The sequence below is a fragment of the Medicago truncatula genome, chromosome 5 (genome assembly GCF_003473485.1).
Source record: "Medicago truncatula cultivar Jemalong A17 chromosome 5, MtrunA17r5.0-ANR, whole genome shotgun sequence".
In the NCBI taxonomy this organism is placed as follows: Eukaryota; Viridiplantae; Streptophyta; class Magnoliopsida; order Fabales; family Fabaceae; genus Medicago; species Medicago truncatula.
Window position 1 is genome coordinate 21002687 of NC_053046.1, and position 19092 is coordinate 21021778.

The 19092-nt window shown below is 32.8% G+C and overlaps 2 protein-coding genes across 2 annotated transcripts; one reads left to right on the top strand and one right to left on the bottom strand.

Annotated features, from left to right (window-relative positions):
* Positions 1-685: 685 nt before the first annotated feature.
* Positions 686-2977, top strand: LOC11432584 (probable root meristem growth factor 8). The gene is made up of 4 exons (XM_003614270.4): positions 686-838; positions 995-1047; positions 1148-1211; positions 2558-2977. Exons 1-4 carry the CDS (start codon positions 754-756, stop codon positions 2701-2703), a joined length of 348 nt encoding a protein of 115 aa, XP_003614318.1. The 5' UTR covers positions 686-753; the 3' UTR covers positions 2704-2977.
* A 9263-nt stretch (positions 2978-12240) lies between these two features.
* On the bottom strand, positions 12241-13232 carry LOC112422086 (uncharacterized). The gene is made up of 2 exons (XM_024784829.1): positions 13194-13232; positions 12241-12873 (listed from the first exon to the last, which is right to left on the bottom strand). The coding sequence occupies exons 1-2, from the start codon at positions 13230-13232 to the stop codon at positions 12241-12243; spliced, it is 672 nt and encodes a 223-aa protein (XP_024640597.1).
* Positions 13233-19092: the final 5860 nt, after the last annotated feature.

Consider the following 19092-nt stretch of genomic DNA (forward strand, 5'->3'; position numbering starts at 1 on the left):
ATTGACAAATGTAATTGATTGATAAAAGGAGCATACAATTTCCTATCTCATTAATGGTTAAAAATATCTTTCTTGTACTAGAAATTATAAGCTAAATTAAATCTAACACGATGATGAAACCTTAAGACAATTATATAATATTAATAGAGCTACTGGTGTAAATTTGAATGCATATGGTTGAGGGCTTTATCAAAAAGGAAAATGTTTTGTGTACGTATATACATATATAAACCATGAAAAAGGTATCCGCAAACTAAAAATAATGTATAATATATATAAGGGTTGTGGTTAAAACCTCAAACACCATAAAAACACATGATAAAGAATGATATATAGTGGAATGATATCACGGACGTGATAAATCGATAATGTGATAGAAAGAGAGAAATAAAATGTTGAATATGGATGTAGAAAATTTATGAATATCCACATATCAAGGTTGAACCAAAAATGAATGCATGGTTAAGGGAGTGATGGATGGGATGGGATAAACATCGTTCAAACAGAAAGTCACAAAGGGGGCCTACTAGATTAGGTGAAAAACCAACCCGAATTGTGTGAAGCCTCCTAAAAAGTGAATGAATATTAATTTAACATTTTTTTTGTACTTGTTTTGGAACTCTGCATTTTGTGTTTTGTGTTTACTCTCTCTCTCATGCGTGTGTCAGTGCAAAATTTCCTTCCTAGGTTTAGTATATAAGTTAAACTCACCTGCTTAAGAAAGTATCTCATGCATCCTTTCAACAAAAGAAAATGGAGCTTATAAAAATCATCACTTTTCTCTGTCTTTTCTTCTCTTCTTTACTAGTTGAATCACATCCTTCATTTCACCACCAAGGTATACACATAATCTATCTATCTACCGTTCATGTTTGTATGTAAGTTAAACTAATCGGTCTTTATTCGTCTTGATCGGAGACCTGATTTTAAATAATTTTTGTTGTAAAAAAAAAAACTAATCAACTTTTAATTAATTTTGTTTTTGTAAATACAGACCAGCAGCTTTCTCTACCAATACTGCATAGAAAGATAATGTTCACTGAAAAGGTAATACATAAATCTGAAGAAGCTTCTTTAGTCATCATTATTTGTTTCACTATATTTATATTATTTATTTCTGACTATATATGTTCCTATATATAACTAGGTTAAAGAATCTGATGAAGCTAGACATCTTGTATCACATAAGAGGAAAGATTCCCTTCCTGCTGGTAATGATCAAACTATGTATTAATTAGTTACTAGAAACAGTGATCACTGCATGCATATTGGATGCATAATGTTATATTTTTTATGGACCCCCGGACCATGCATATGCGAGAGCTTTAGTACATCGGATTACCTTTTTTTTTTTTATCTTTCGTTCGTGTCATTTTTCATATGATAAAAGTTTATCAAGTATTAGGTATTCTTTAACCTAAGCCGCAGGCTCTATTTACCTTTCCTTGTTGGTGCATGAAGCTATAGGTTGTATCATGCAAGGGGGTAAACAAAAGTTCTTTTCATTTTTTTCAAACAAAGGAAAATTTTCTCAACAAAAGTAGAAAGCCACGCTCAAAGTTTTCAAAAGAAGGTCCACAACTTTGACATTAGACGCGGTTTAGATCTTATCAGACCGTAGTAGACATTTTAATCCGAGTAATGATATTTACAACTATTTAGTGATAATTTTTTTGACAACCTTCTTTTTTTCGTTTTTCTTATTGGTCAAAACCGATAGAAAGAGAAAAAGAAAGAGAGAAAATAACAATTTAATGTGAGTATAAGATAAAAAAAAAAATTGTCTAATATTATCACAATAGTTATACAAATATTATTTCTTTTTTATTCCGCTACTATAAAACTTATTAGTCAAACTTTTGAAAAGAAGGTCAACAACTTTAATATGTATCGCGGCATTAATTTTTTGGCTTAATAACAATTTTAGCCCCCTAACTTTTCCAAAGTTTCGATTTTGGCCCCCTTGAAAAAAAAACTTCAAAACTGCCCCTTAAATTTTGCATCTGTCTACGCTGATGTGGCACCCTAAGTGAGGTGCCACGTGTTATTTTTTTTTACCAAAAATTGGCCTTGGGGGGCCAAAACTGCTACAGTTGCAAAACTTAAGGAGCGGTTTTGTAATTTTTTTTCTTAGAGATCAAAATCGTAACTTTGAAAAAATTAGGGAATAAAACTGCTATTACGCCTAATTTTTTTTATGTAACTATAGTAAACAAATTTAGAATTTGTTTAGTTGTACGATGACAAAGTTGATTAAATGAATTCATATTGAGATTGATCCTAGCTAAAAGTGAAAGTAAAATCATTTATTTTAATTTAATTGGATTGACTTATAATATATTTTTTCTTCACGTGTTTGAAAATTAGTGCTCCTAATACATTTTAAACTAATTTAATTTTGTTTACTGAAAAAGCACAAGATTAATGATCATTAAATAAGTTCAAAAGGTATGGTATGTCCATATGTACATATACATGTTATCTTAATCACATTAGTATAATTCAAAATACAACATCAATTTACTCAACATGTTTACGAAATTGTGCAACATTATAGGGAAACAAAACATGGAGGTTGGAAGCAAAGGAACAAGACAAGAGTGGATGGAATCAGATGATCCTTCACAATACTTTACTATGGATTATAATCGTGTCAAAAGACGGCGTCCTATACACAACAAGCAATTGCCGGTTGGTCCATAAACATATAGGAGAAGATATATAGACCACTTTGATCATATCTCTCCAATAAATAACACTACCTTAGGAAGTCTTTTTAAGGCTAAAGTTTTGCTAAATGTGTAACATTAGGATATAGGAAAATGGGTTTTTAGTATGATGATAGTCTTTCTTTTATTTAAAAAGTGTATGATATGACTTAGAGGACTTGTATCAACAACTTAATTAAACCGTTTATTTGAAATCATTTCATATTGTGTATATATATTTGGGTAATGTAAACCAGTGCCGTTCAGAAGTCCTAGCTCAACTGGTAAAATATCGAAATTGTTAGGTCGGACGCTTTGACGGAGGTTCGAACCCCCGCTCATCCACTTGTGTGTGTGAGTTTATAATAACTTTGTCATTTCGTCTATCTACCAAAAAAAAATGTTAACCAGTGCCTCCGGAAACTGGTTAAGGAGTCAAATGTAGTAAGTATTACATTGAAACTTGTGTTGTCATCTCTTCAAAAGCATAAAAAGTAGTACTTTCATTTTAAAACTTCCTTTTTTGAGTTTCCTTAACCAGTGCACCGGAGGCATCGGTTAACATGACCATTTTTTTCTGTGATGTTCAGGATTTGAACCATGAACCTTGCATATAACTGAGTTAAGATCACGATGACTAAATTTTGGTTACTTAAAAGCATCTAATATTGATCTGGTTTTTGTAGAGGTAATATGGATCTGGTTGAAATGTGAATCCAACAATTTCTAATAAATTTTAATAAATATTATATTTGTTTCCTATTTTTTAATATTATAGATTCTTTTTTTTTTTTTTTTTTTTTTTACAAAAAATAGTAATAACCCACCTTTGAATCATTTTTGAGAAGTTCACGTTACACGCATCCTTCAAAAAAAAATATCAGCATTTGTATTATAAAATATATTTCTATAACTTACAAAAAGTATCCTTAAAAAAAGTTACAAAAAGTGGTTAAACTGTTGCATATATAAAGGTGTTTTCATATTTGGTGACAAAGAATTCTTTGGAGGGAGTTGAAGTTGCCTTAATTGGTGGGTCTTGTCATAAGAAACAATTTTGATGAAAATGCTGAAAGGGAATTAATGATTTTAATTGTGTAAGTACAAATATAAATTGTAAATAAAATGCAGTATAAAAAAGGGTGTGTAAAAATTGTAGTATGGTTCATAAATATTTTTCTATTAATTCAAGTTCAAAAACGAATACTAGACACTCATTCCTTTGTCTAAAAATTTAAATCTTAGTCTCTAAAACACTTGGACTAAATTACTATCATCTTTACAAAATGATTAGAATAATTAAATATACACAATATTAACAATTTATATTACTTCCTAAATCAAATAAATATGTATAAAACTATCACACCATAACAATTACACATAAAACTATCTAAAATAATAGCTAGTAATTTAAAAGACGAATATATATATATATAATAAATAGGTTGAAATATAGTACATAGAAAAATTGGGTTGTTACAATCTTCATATGAAATGTGTTCTCTGCATGAACTTTGGAATGTCTTTTAGGTTCAAGCACTCTTGGAGGTGTTGTCTCCAGTACGTGACCTTCTTAGGTCTTTTACGGTATGAGAGGCTTGCAGATTTTTTTTTTGAAAGATGGCTTGCAAAATAAATAGATATCATTGGATATATTTATATTTGATTAAACAGTAGTGATTAAAAGCATGGTGGCGTACATAATGGAATTTCTAGTATCATTGTAAAAGGGTGATATTGTAATTGAACCAGGGGCGGAGCCACACCCCAGCTAGCCTGGGCACTAGCTCAGGCTCAACTCTAACTTTCTTTGTAGTAAGCCCAACCATTACTAGAATTTTTAGCCTTTCCTGCGGATTTACCTGCGCATTTTTGTGTATATTCCGCAAGAAACACATTTCCTGCAGATTTTGCCAAAGATTTAGGTTCCTAGGTGAGGTTATACCATAGGATTTTAGGATCCACAGGAAAGATATATCTGCAGGAAATGTGAAATTATTTCCAGGAAGGAAATAACGTTTTGCGATAAATTTTTTGCCCAGACTCTATAAAATTTCTGGCTCCACCACTGAATTGAACCAAAATATATTTCATGCTATTAAACAATATGAGCAAATAGTCACTTTAGTCTCTGACTCTGCACCTCGTTGTCACAGAGGTCTCTGACTCAGGATTAAATACAAATAAGTCCTTGACTCTGCACTTCTGTTTTCACTTTAATATATGCCGTTAAAAAATTTTGTTAAGTGATGATGTGGCACATGACTTATGTTGACAAGGAGTATGACGTGTCATATGGATTAAAGTGAAAGTAGAAAATGGTCATTTGATCCCTGAACTGAAAATCAATATTCTCAACTTGAATCTCAAATCCCTAAATGTCATCTAATTCTCTATTTTCTTCAAAATCAATATTTCATTAAACACCAACTTACTGTTAGGCCCCTGTGCATACTTACTACTACCTCTGTCCCTAATTATAAGACCCTTTTGAAAAAATAATTTGTCCCTTTTTATAAGACCATTTTGGTATTTCCAAGTACATTAATTATTTCTTTACCAACATACCCTTATTTATTTTGCATTTTTTTCTTCAATCAACAATAAATATTATATTGAAAATATAAATTAACTACCTCTCTTAAGGATAAAATTGTAAAAATAATAGTAATTATATACAAATTTAATAATACAACCAACTTTCTTAATCTCCGCAATTTTGACAAAAGACTCTTATATTTAAGAACGGAGGTAGTATCAGTTAAGTCTCTGATAATAAATACGAAATTTCACTAAAGTCCATGCAAGTTGTTAATTTAACATGCTACCTAGTGACAACGATAGTGATTGGACCAATATAGACTCATAAAATTTATGTCGAGTGGAAAGAGATTATTTTATGACCTATAGGAGAAGCAAAGTATGTATGAGCTCCTGGTTTGAGCAAATTTATCCCAAGCTATATTGAAGACGAGAATAGAAATATGCCTAGAACCTTTTTCTAAGTAGGAATTTAAAGAGGCCATTATTTCCAACACTTTTTTTTATCGTTGGGGGCAATATCAACACTGTTACTTTTTCCATCATATTTTATTCTCCCGCGTTTTGTGTTTTTTTTAAAATGCTCCTGTAATTTTCGGATTTTAAAATCCGAAAACCTCAACAAAAAAAAAAAAAAGGATGTTCCTTATTTATTCGGATTATAGAATCCGAACACCCCTAAACATCATTTTTTAAGAAAAAATAATTCAGATTATATAATCCAAACTGAATCAGTACAAATTCTGAACATATTTGTAACATAGATAGTCATTTTAAGGACAATATTAATCTTCATAACCCTCATCCATTTATTTTCATTGTTAGCTGTTTTTAGTAAAAAAAAATCCGGTTTTCATGCTACTTGATTGGATTGCTTCGAAACTTCCCCAAAAAATCAAGAAAAAATCAAGAGTCAAGACTCCCCTAGAAGGGACTTCTTATTGGACACTGCCCCTCAAAATCCAAAATTCCATTGTTTAGACCCATTTTTTTATTTTTTATTTTATTTTTCATATTCTTAGAAAAATCTAAAAAAATTGCATTAGTTTTATTTGATTTTTAGCATTTTTTGTCATATTTTTATGATTTTATTTTACAAGTTTTTAGCATTTTTTTTACTTTGTTTTTTTGTTGTTTTTAAAAGCAAAATTCAAAACTGCTGAAATGAGAATTATTCTATATAAGCATGTTTCAGAATATAAAACCCGAATTAGTAAAAAATAATTTCGGATTTTAAAATCCGAAAACGTCATGGACATTTTCAGAAAACCCAAATCATTTTTGTAGCAGGAAGTTGTATCTAAGATAATTAATTCCATATGTGCAATAGGGTCAGTGAAGTAGATTTGAAGATTGATATAAGCAAAGCTTGGGTTAGTTAACAAAGGTGATGGGATATAGTGGATTATGATGTTTATAGAAACAACTGATTATCATGTTCTAATCAATTTATTAGAGTTCGAATTTGAATTTTCATAAGAGATGATGACAACAGTAACTTGGTTCTATCCAAAACATAATGGTTTTCTCTTCTTTGTGCTACTGAGCAAGAGGAAGCTAGTGGATTGCTTATTGTTTTACGATGGATTCATGATATTCATATTGAACCTGCTGATTTTGGAATGGACTCAAAAATTGTTGTGGAAAATTCCATAGTCTCAAAGAGGTTCTCTATGAATTAGGTGTTATTTGACTACTTCCATTTCCTCAAAGCTCAATGGTTGAATTTAGGGTTAATTAAATTTTTAATTCATATAAATATTGACAGTTTTGTTTTTAGTTCCTACAAAATAAAATCACACTTTTTAATCCCTATAAAATTTTTCGTCAACATTTTTAGTCCTTATAAATTTTCCATCAGCATTTTTAGTCCCTATAAAATTTTTACATCAGCATTTTTAGTCTCTAAAATACTTAAGAAAAATGTTACAGAGACTAAAAAGTATGATCTTATTTTGTAGGAAATATAAATAAAACTGTGAATATTTATAGGGACTAAAAACTTAATTAACCGTTGAATTTATTACAAGACAATCCAAGGAAACAACTCATGCTCTTTTTTCAACGTCACACTGATATTTTTTTTGGTTACATAAATATTGATGAAATCTTTGAACTTGTACCATGACATCTTTATTGATGAAATGCTATAAATATTTTTTCAAGTTAAATACTTTGTTGGAATAAAATGTGTTTAATGTTACTCTTTAAGAGTTTTGATGATAATAAGATATTAAAAATTGTTAATTGGATATGTTAATATTTGTTCAAGTGTACAAGACCATAGACAAAAATTTGATATCTTTATTAGGTTCTGAAAGAACAAAAAAGAGCTAAGGAATCAACAAAAAGGAAGCTTGAAGCGTCTGAAGAGAAGTGCTCATGAAATTTAGTGCTCCTGAAGTGATGAGGTCATCAGAAGCATCTCATCAGAAGCTGAAGATCACCAGAAGCTGAAGTTCATCAGGAGATGCAAGACTTAAAGCTTAAAAGGTTGTTCTATGGATTTAATCACTCACAGCATTGCAGAAGACCAGAAGAGTGAAGCAACAACTATTTTGAAAGGATTTGAAAGCATTGGATGCTTGTTCTTTGAAGAGCGTTGACATAGTACAATTGTACGAAGTGTACAACCACTATCTCTACTACTCAGTTTGTGTCTCTGCTACAAGACAATAATAACAGCTCTGCCTGTAGCATTGTTCCTTCATACTTCAAATGAATTTGAAATTGATCCTTCATAGGACAATAACCATATCAGACAAAAGATCACTGGTGATTGATCAAGCTCAAACGACCCTTTTTGATGTGCTGGCAATTCACAACGTCTCTTTCACACCTCCTATATAAAGGAGTGAAGACTTAGAGAATGGCATGACTCTACAACAATTTGAAAGCGTCAAAACTCTGCTGAAATTGTTCTGCATCAAAAGTTCACTTAAAATTTCTTATCAAAATTCATATCTTAGAAATTCTAGACTCTTAAGAGTCTGTATCTGATTTGTATTGTGAACACCACTTATTGTATATCAAGTGTTCAACCTCAAACAATTTTCTGTGTAATTTTGTTTGAATATAAGTCTCTTGCAGTTGTGCTTGAGCATTAAAAGTCTCTTGATTGTGTTCTGTAGCATAGGAAATATCTTGCAGTTGTGCTTGAGTAATTTGAAGTCTCTTGCTAAGTTTAGCAGTGAGCAGTTGTAATCAGATATTACATTTTAGTGAACTCTCATTGGAAGTGCAAAGTGTAACAGTCCGATTTTTAGCTAGTTTTATTTAATTACTTTTATTGTGTGATTGTATGTGATTAATTGTGCTTGTGTGTATTTAATTGTCATTGGGTGCATTTAAATGGATTACCGTATTAGAAGGGTATTTTGGTCATTTGACGGGTAAGGGTAAAATGATAATTTTGGTGAGAATTATTTTATTAATTGGTGAGGACCCTTATTTTACTAAGTTACTACTAGTGGAGTGATTAGTTTTTGCCGTTAGTAACCGTTGGTTATATTTTACCGTCGTTAGTAATTACCGTCGAGTGTATAGAAACTTTTGAATTGTGTTAGAATGGGTTAGGCCCATTAGCATTTTGAGTTAAGCCCATTAAGGGGGATAACACTAGGGTTGTCTTAGAATTGTATTCATTTTCACAAAACAATTTTCATAGAGAGAAGGAGAGGTAGAGAGAGAAGAGGAGAAGAGAAGAACAAGAGGGTTGAAGGGAAGCTTTAGGAATCAAGTGGGTGACCTAGGAGCTGAATTGAAGCTAGGATTAAGGATAATCAACTTCAAAGGTAAGGGGGTTAGTTATTATCATAATCATGTGTAATTTTGCATTTTCTCATGTTGTATGAAAATGGGTTAATGAACAATTCATGCTAAATTCGTGCTCTTGCTGTGATGTTATGTTTGTATGCATGAATGGATGTTAGTTGTATAATTGTTGGTGAAATTACATGTTCATATATGCAAAAATGATAAGTTATGAAGATTGTGCTAAAGTGGTGAATTTCTTCTAAGTTGTTGTTAATTTGAGTTGTGATTCTTGTTCAAATGATGTTATCAATGTTATTTGATATTATGATTGATGAATAATTGCTTGGGTATGCATATTCATGGATTGATGATGAGAATTTGAATTGTGTTGGTGTTTTGGTGAAAATGAAGAGTTAGCTCAAATGTCAAGTGTTTTCAAGTTTGATTGTGTCTTTGTAAGTCTTTTTAGTCATATTGACCTATAAACATGTTCTGGAAACACATTTGGGCATTGAGGGATCAAAATTTGGATTTTGGGGTGAAAAATGGTTCAAACCCGTGAAAAATTATGCAGAAATGATGATTGTTCGCTTAAGCGAACCGGAAGCGAGCTGTAAGCGAACAGCTACTGTAAGCAGTTCGCTTAAGCGAAGAATCGTTCGCTTAAGCGAAATGCCTTTTGACAGCATTTCTGATTTCGCGTTCTTGTGTCTTTTTCACACGTTTCTGTTTTGAATTGGACTTTGGTGTAAAAATGAAAGTTTTAGATAATTTTGTTAGCTTTCTAATGGCATTGGTTTGACGTCCAAATGATTTTTAGAACTTGAGATATGATTAAATTACTACACATGGGTCATGTGGATTTTTGTGAAAACTTATCATAACTTTCTCTATGAGCCGTGGAACTTTTCCAAACTTGATATTGTGTTTAATGAAGTACTTAGAGTGAATAATTGAGTATGCATTTATGTATTTGGAAATGTGAATGTGTTGATGGTTTAAGAAATATTTCGGGCGGAGTTGAATCGGTGAAAACGGGTTTTGAGCTAAATGTCGTTTTGTCTTGGTTTTTCTCATACGAACTTAAGCTATCCTTTGAACTAATTTCTAATAGTTTGTAAGTGGCTTGAGTCCTTGACTACATGATTGATTAAGATTGAATTGTAGGATTTCAAACTTAAATAAGTTGCCTAGCTTTAAAAATTGTCAATGTTGGCCGTTTGCCACATGATTTAGATTTTTCTCGGAAATGTTTCTTTAGCAAATTGTCTTGTGAGTTATTGAGATTATTCTTGTATGACTATGTGATAGTTGATGTTGAATGGTTATATGTTGGATATGATATTTGTCATGAGATGTTGTATGTTCTCTTACTTGGAATATGAGAATTGTTTGGAATGGTGAAACTATATGATATAGTTGATGTTGAACGACATTGTTGATTATTGATAATCATGTTGATGTGTGATGGTGAATACTATGATTTATTTGTGTGGGCATGTTTTCTTGATAATGCAATGTTGTGGAGATAATCAATATAATTGGGTGTTGTCCTATATATTGAGGTTGAGATTGTGAATTGTTGTCGCATTATCGAGTCCTTACACATGTCCATGCATCATAGTCGTTGTTGCTGTAAAAGGGATGACTCTTTTACTTCGAGATTATTGTAAGGCAGAGGTGAGCCTTACATGCGATGTTGACTTGTCCATCGGAGGTGACGACCTTGTTGAGATTTGGTACCACATGCATTTATGTGTCCATAAGTGCATATCATAGCATGAGTCCTATGTGAAATATGTGATTGGTGATGAAATGAGATGAATGAATGTTGATAATGATTGTTCAATGATTGGTGTTGTGAATGAATATTTATGATTGGGTAATTATTCATGTGATTGATGTATGTTGATATGAGATATTGAGTTGTGATGTAAGTATTTATGCATGACTAATATTATTCAAGTACATGATATTATTTGATTTGATTATTATTTGGTTATGATAATGTAATGTTTACCCCCAGTGGTTTTAACCGCCTACTTGCCTGTATGGGTGAGTAGACGTTGTGCAGGAGTAGTGCTCGGTGAGTCTTTGCGTGGGATATCGGGAGCTTTCTCCGATATCGGGTCGTGTCGGCTCTGATCTAGGCTTGTCGTGTCGGTCTAGATTAGGTTGTTTATATTTCCTTTGGATTATTGTTTTGTTGATGACTACCCGTATGTTTGGGTTTGAGATTTATCTTTGAGACATGATTTATTTGCTCATGGCATGTATATATTTGATCACTCTGATTTATATTCCGCTGCGACTGTTGAAGTTCATATACATGTCTATCGGTTTTTGAATTTTGAATAAGACGTAATCTCTATTTCTTGAATAAATGTATTATTCGCATGTTTTATTGCTTTAATAGAAATAGGAGCGTTACACAAAGGGGACAAGACTACTTCCGGTTTGTGGAAGGAATCTGTATAATTGTTTTGTGTCTTTCTTCTCTCTCTCTCTCTGTTTTATCCGCTGCATTTAGTTCTGAACATCACTTCAGAAGTAGAACTCAATCTGCTTCTGATCAGTGTTATCAGCTTAGGAGAAAACGAAGAAAAAGCTAACATAATTCAACCCTCCTTCTTGTGTTTTTCTCACATTCATACTTATCGCAGCGATTGAAGTTAGATGTTTGTAATATGTTAGTCTTTTTAAGTTTTTTATGTAATAAATAGGTCCTTTGAGTTATAAAATGCATTATTGTTGATTGTTTTTATTCAACTTTGTTAAATGCTTATGCGACTGTTTAATATTGAAGTGACAAGTCCACAAATGTTTCTTACATCAAACATGATTACTTACATACATTTTTTTTCTTGTTTCTGAATTCAAATCTAATTTTACAAATAAATATTTATCAAGAACGTTATAAATTAAGTAATTGATTAATTTTGTTTCAAAACAAGATTAAATACATAAGAACTCTAGTTTTTATAACGGTAAATTTAATCCTACTAATTTAACATCAAACAATCACAATAATCCTACCAATTTCCTTTAAAAAAAATGATTCGTTCAATTTATTACATAAATTTCTTAAACAACTAACTTATTACAAATATCTATCTTTTTTTTTTAACAATCAAATATGAAACTTATATATTAACAAACCAAAGAGTCTTCAAAGTACAAGGTGTATCAAGAAAACCCTAAATAATTATAGATAAACAATGTTAGTCAAAAATTAATCAATTCCCAAACAAGCCATAGGATTTGACCACCACAATTGAAAACCATAGACAAAAATGACATTACTAGCTTTTAGCCACCAAAGTGAGTACCGCTTTACTTTATCCAACAATTGATCAATGGAACTACCTAAATTGTTGAACAACCTTTGATTACGGTCATTCCAAATGATCCACGTACAAAGCAACCAAACAAGATGCATAAAAGAGCGCCTTGCTCGCACGCCACCTGCTAAATGAGTAAACTGAAAGAAGTGATCTGAAACAGTAAAAGGGTTTGGACCTGAGACACCAAGCCAAGACCGTACCTTCTGCCACAGAATGCCATAAAAATCGCAAGAAATGAATAAATGCTGATAAGTCTTGTTGGCACAACACCCTAACAAACAACCAGCTGCGGTGTCAGAAAGAATATCGCGACGCACTAAGTTCATCCTTGTAGGCAACCGATTTTGTAACAACCTCCATGCAAAAATTGAGACTTTGAGTGAAACATGTTTATGCCAAACTAGAGCCTTTGCACCTTCCACCTGAGGGCTGTCCTGAGCAGTTAGAAGGTGATAGGCACTACGAACTGTATAACCTGCAAAGTGCTCCAGCAGCCATCTCCAAGTATCTTTCACAATAATCTGCAAAGAAACACTACGAAGTAAAGTAGTACACTGCCCTAGCATGTCCTCCTCCCACGCCCACAACTCCTTCTCCAATTCCAACCCACTCCCCCAACCTCACAACCTTGCGAAAACATATACACAACCTACCACAGATCATGCCAAAACAGAGTACCAGCCCCGTCTCCCACCAACTGAGACACACCCTCATGAAACCACTCGCCACCAACTCCCGCTAACCCATCTCTAATTTTAGCTATCTCTCGCCACCAAGAAGAACCACTCCGGCCCCCAACCTCTCATACTCCTCATCGTATCTCGCCACCAAAACCCTATACCATAAACTTCTCTTCTCCACCAATAACTGCCAACACCATTTTCCTAATTAACAACGCATCATTAAACCCCCTCAACCTCCGCACCCCCAACCCTCCATACTCCCTTTGAGAACATATAGTGGTCCAACTGACCCAAGATAATTTTCTATGATCCTCACAACCCTGAAGTTGAAGTAAATGTCACTAGAAGGGGGGGTTGAATAGTGACCCTTTAAAATTTTCTCTGTACTCTTAGAGAGTTTGAGCTCTCAATACTTTGCTTGGAGTAAGATGATTAGTAAAACAATAAATAGCAAAGCATAAAGTAAAGAGTAGAGTTTAAGAGAGATCACACAGAGAAGTTATCCTGGTTCCCCCAATATGGGTTAGTCCAGTCCCCACAGCTTTTGTGAGATTATCCACTAGCTCTTAGGAGTTTCTTCCTCCTCTTTGCAATGTGCAAAACAATATGTATTCTCTAAGCCTCACCAGGCTTACACTGACTCTCGAGCTCTCGCTGAGCTTGAGGCTAAAACAACTATGTATTCTCTTAGCCTCACCAGGCTTACACCACTGATATTATTAGCTTCAGCAAGCTTACAGTATCACTTAAGATTTTAAAGGCTTGAGGATATACAATCAAAATGAGATTTGATGTTTGGATCTAATTACAACTTTCAAACTTAAGAGAATGAGAGATTGTAGTTTGTAATACTCTTAGAAAGATGATCCGAAAATATGATTTGGTTCTGTAAGAGTATTTCTGATATTGAGATTGATTGATGAATTTATTGCTTGTATGTAGGCTTGTGATTGTATTGGAAATTCATGCTTTCTTTGTTGAGAGAAAGCTTCTATTATAGCCAGCCTTCATCCTTCAATATCTACAGCTGTTCATTCTTGTGTAGACGCCCTTGTTGTTGATAGGAATTGCAAAACTGCCATTGTCCCATCTTTTGTATGCTGAGTTTGAGCTTGCCAGCCTCGGCCTCAACTTTTAACACTAAGAGCTTGAGCTTGAGCTTGAGCTTGAAATGGACCAGGAGCGTGTGTGAACAGTGAAAAGTACATGAACAGTGAAAATATATTTTCTTTTTACTACTGTTCGTATCTTGTTCTTCAAGATGCATCATTTGTCATTGTCCTTGCAAAGCTTTGTCTCCAAGATACCATTTATAAATTATATTTGAATACTTGGTCACCAAGTCATTGTACTTTATGTCTTTTTGCTTGCTTGCTCATCAAGATACATAATAGGGCTTATGTCATCATCCCTTTCTTTTCCAAATGATTAGCACATGATTGAAAGACAATTTTCCCTTGCATTTGCGCATGGTTTTCTTTGTGATGCTTTCTTGGATTAAATCATTTAATTACCCTTTAATAATGAACACATATTCTTCTTGAGAGCTTGAGTTTGAAACTCCAATGATACATGGCTTTAACAATGTGTGAGAATTGGACTTTCCTATCCTTAATAAAATTCACTCAAGAGCACAAATTAAATAACCAAATAACATTATAATCTTAATTTTAATACAAGAGTTTGTTTATTATTTAAAAACAAGTTCAAAGGGATTTTTGCTTCAACAATCTCCCCCTGTTTTGATTGATGACAAACTTCTTGAAATTAAAATTACATAAGGAGGTTTAGAATAAAAACTCCCCCTTAATTTATGCATCATATTAATTTTGGGGCTCCCCCTCAAATTATGCATACAATATATAATGATATGATTATAAGATGGAAAGATTAAAAGCATAGAATCATTCATTTCATTAATCATAATAGTTCATGATTACAATTGATTCATAAATATTTGTATAAGCATAATATTAAAATTTCAGAGGATCAAATTGCTACATACACCATGTTTAAGCTCAAAGAAAAGATCCTGGAAATTTTTAACTAGCCAAAAGAGAAATTTCTTCCAAAAACTAAGTACTATCTAGTTTTTCCATAAGGTTAGGCTAACAACGGTTTGTTCAAAACGAATTGCAGACTAATTTCAATTTTGAAAGCAAGAAAAAAACAGAAGTACGAAAGAGAAACAATAACAGACAGCAGACCAATTTCAATTTTGAAAGCAAGAAATAAAAACAGAAGTACGAAAGAGAAACAATAACAGACAGCAGACCAAATTTCAAGACATATTCTCCCCCTTTGGTCAGCAACCAAAAAAGAAAGGGGTGTCAAGCTCAGCCTCAGCCTTAGGCTGGAGGTGGAGTGGGATCAGGATCGGTGGGCTCAACAACTGATGTAACAGGTAGAATGGAATACACAACATTAGATAAGAATAGAGCAGGCAAAGTTGATGTAGCAGTAGGCAGAAAATTACCTAGGATCCAATTATCCATAACCATTGACGATTACCATAGCTTGCAACAGTTTGTTGTAATTCAACCAAGTTTTGAATCACATCATAAATGGTAGGTCCTCTTTCAACCATAATATTTCCAGAAGTAGGAACATGAGAATGTACAGGAGGTACCTTAGGACGACCATCAGAGTTAGATGAGTTTGTGTTAGAAAAAGATGCATCAAAAAGAGGGCGAAGATGGCGGCGGAGATGGTGGTGGTTCGTCCTCAACATTGAGTGATGGCATGAAGGCATTTTTTATTCTTACCATTTGCAGAAAAAAAAATGGAGAGAAGAGAAAGGAAAGGAGGGTTCAGCGATGGAAGAGAGAGGAAGAGGAAATGTTGTATTTTTAGGACAAAAGTTTTTCAATACATAAGAGAGGGAAGAAATACAAATAATTAATAAAAGTTAATGATGAAAAAAAAATAGCCAACCTCGTGAGAGAGAGAAGGTTGGGAAAGTTTTAAAAAAAAAAATTATGTAAGGAATAATTTGAAAAGATTAAGAGTGGTTTTGGAGACACTCCAAAAAGAAAGGTTTTGGAGAGAAGTGACAAAAAGGTGATTTTTAAAGACATGGATTTAAAAATATTGAACTTAGGTGTAGTAAATATATTAATCCTCTATTTTAATGTTGGAGAAAAATATAAGTACACTAAATAAATTATTCTAATAAAGACAAACTAATGAAATATAATTTATCTCTCAAAAAAATTAAACCTATCTTATACCAAAGGTTTGGTAAAAATATTTTCGAGTTGATTTTCAGTATTAACGAAAATCAATTCAATTTTTCTTTTTTGAACATGATCTCTGATAGTTTAGATCTAGAATGTTGAATTGAATTTTTAGACAGATTTATAGCATTGGTATTATCACAAAGAATAGGAATTTTTTGTGTACCTTATTGAGTAATCTTCCAACTGATTTTTTTATCCATAATACCTGAGAGCAACGCTTGCAGCTGACACATATTTAGCTTCAGTAGTAGATAGAGCAATTGTATTTTGTTTTCTACATGAGCAACTGATGAGAGCTTGACCAAGAAATTGACACGCTCCGCTTGTGCTTTTTCTTTCAATTTTGTCTCCGACAAAATCAGCATCACAATATGCTGTAAGATCAAAATTCTTGTCCTTTCATGATCATCTTTGTCTAAGCTCGAGGAAGGATGCATGGAAGTAGACATAATTTTTGATTCATTCATTTTGTATTTTGTGAGAAGATCTCTGGTGTATTTTTCTTGAAAAATAAAAATGCCGTCTTCTTGTTGTTTAATTTGTAAACCCAAAAAGAAGCGAAGTTCTCTCATCATACTCATCTCAAATTCACTTCGCATGAGGTTAGAAAAAACCCTCACACATTTTTTCATTTGTAGATCCAAAGATGATATCATCAAAATAGACTTCTTGTTGATTATAACCTTGAGCAACTAATCTTGGCTTGTTTCTGACAACCTTACCATTTTCATCCAGTTTATTTCTGAACACCCATCTTGTTCCAATGATGGTTTTGTCTTGAGGTTCAGATACCAAATTCCAGACTTTGTTCCTCTCAAATTGAGAAAGCTATTCAGTCATGGTTTGTCAGCAGTGTCACAAATGATTAACTCTTTAGGATGATCAACAACTAATTTCCAGCTTGGACGTGGATAGAGAAGATGAATCTGGTTCGTCTTCAACATTTTGTTTTGATATATCAGAAGTTTGTTGATGACTAGAATGATGATGTTCATCTTCATCCTCATTTACACTTTGATTTTAGCTTTATCATTGCTGCCAAAAGTTACCGATCCTTCATCTCTTTCTTCAAAGGATAGAAAACAGTCTTTATCCCCTGTCATATGCCTTGAGCAACCACTCTCCAAGTACCAATGCCTTTTCTTGGTTGCCAGCATACATCCCTGTATCAGAGGTTAGCAGTAATTTTGGTACCCATATAGATTTGGGTCCTTGAGGGTTAGTGTTCTTGAAACTTTTGTTTTTACTGTAACATTTGGATTCATGATGTCCAAATTTATTGCAGTAGGAACATTTTCTCTTTTTCTTAACATGATAGTTTGATTCTTGATGGTTTCGTTTTCTACAATCATAACATTTTCTTTTGATATTTGCTTTCTGAAAGCAGTTATCCTCAATATGACCATGTTTTCTACAAAAAGTGCACTCCTTTCTAATTTTAGGAACTAAGACTTTTTGATCCTGTTTAGGAATAAAAAAGTTTTTATACATTTTTTGTTTCTTTGAAGTGTTAAAACCTATCCCTGCTTTATCAAACATTCCAGCTTGGGATCCCATAATTTTTTGAAATGTTTCGGTAGATTTAACAAAGCTACTGATGTCATTAGTTAACTCTTCTACTTGAGTTTTCAAAGAGTTGTTTTCTTCTTCAAAAGTTTCAGTTGTTTGTTCAAAAATGGTAATATCATTTGTAAGTTCCTCTACTTGAATTTTTAATGAATCATTTTCTTTTTCAAAAGTTTCCAGAGGTAAAGTATTTAAAACATATTTTTGTTCAGACAATTTGAGATTAGCTAACTTTAGATTTTGAATGGTTTGAAGATATTCTTCATTCCGTTTTTGTAGCTCCTCATTTTGTTTCTTTATTTCAATAAGTTGATCTCTTTGAGATAAACATTTTTGAGATAAAGTTTCTGAATCTTTTAAGAGGTTGTCAAAAATAATTTCTATCTTTTTACAAGAAAAGCAAGAGTTTGAAAAAGTTACCTCTTCTGCATCATCTTTTGCCATGAGACATAAGTTTGCTTCTTCAACCTCTATTCCATCATTTGATTTATTTCTCTGTCGTGGCTTATCTTCCATGAGGATTGATTCATGAGCTCTTAAGGATCCTACCAATTCCTCAAGCTGAAGCTCTTTAAGATTCTTAGCTTGTGTGATTGCCGTAACCATTGGTCTCCAAAGTTTTGGAAGACTTCTCAGAATTTTTCTAACTCTCTCGTGGGTTGTGTATGTTTTTCCAAAAGAGCGTAATTCGTTTACAATGATTGTTAATCTTGCAAACATCTCATCAATGGTTTCACTTTCTTTCATCTCGAAGGTTTCAAATTTCTTAACTCCCATGTCTATTCTTTCTTCCTTGACATGACTTGTTCCTTCATGATGAATTTTTAAGGCTTCCCATATCTCTTTAGCAGTTGTACATTCTTCTACTCTATCATATTCTTCCCTGCTTAAAGCACATGTTAGAAAAAGTTGAGCTTTAGAGTTTAAGAGTACCTTTTCGTTTTCTTCTTTTGACCATTCGGTTTGTAGCTTTACTACTGAAGTTGATGTTGTTGTAGCAGTTGTCATTGGAACAAAGTTTCCACTTTCAACAACAGGCCACATATAATTATCTTGAGACATTAGAAATAATCTCATCTTTCCTTTCCAATAGTAGTAGTCTGTTCCATCGAAGTATGGAGGTCTAATTGATGATCCTCCATCAGGTACGAACTTTGACATTTTCTTCTTCCTTAATCTTTTCCTCTTACACTGTTAAGTGCTCTAACCTTGGAGGCAGAGCTCTGATACCAATTGAAGTTGAAGTAAATGT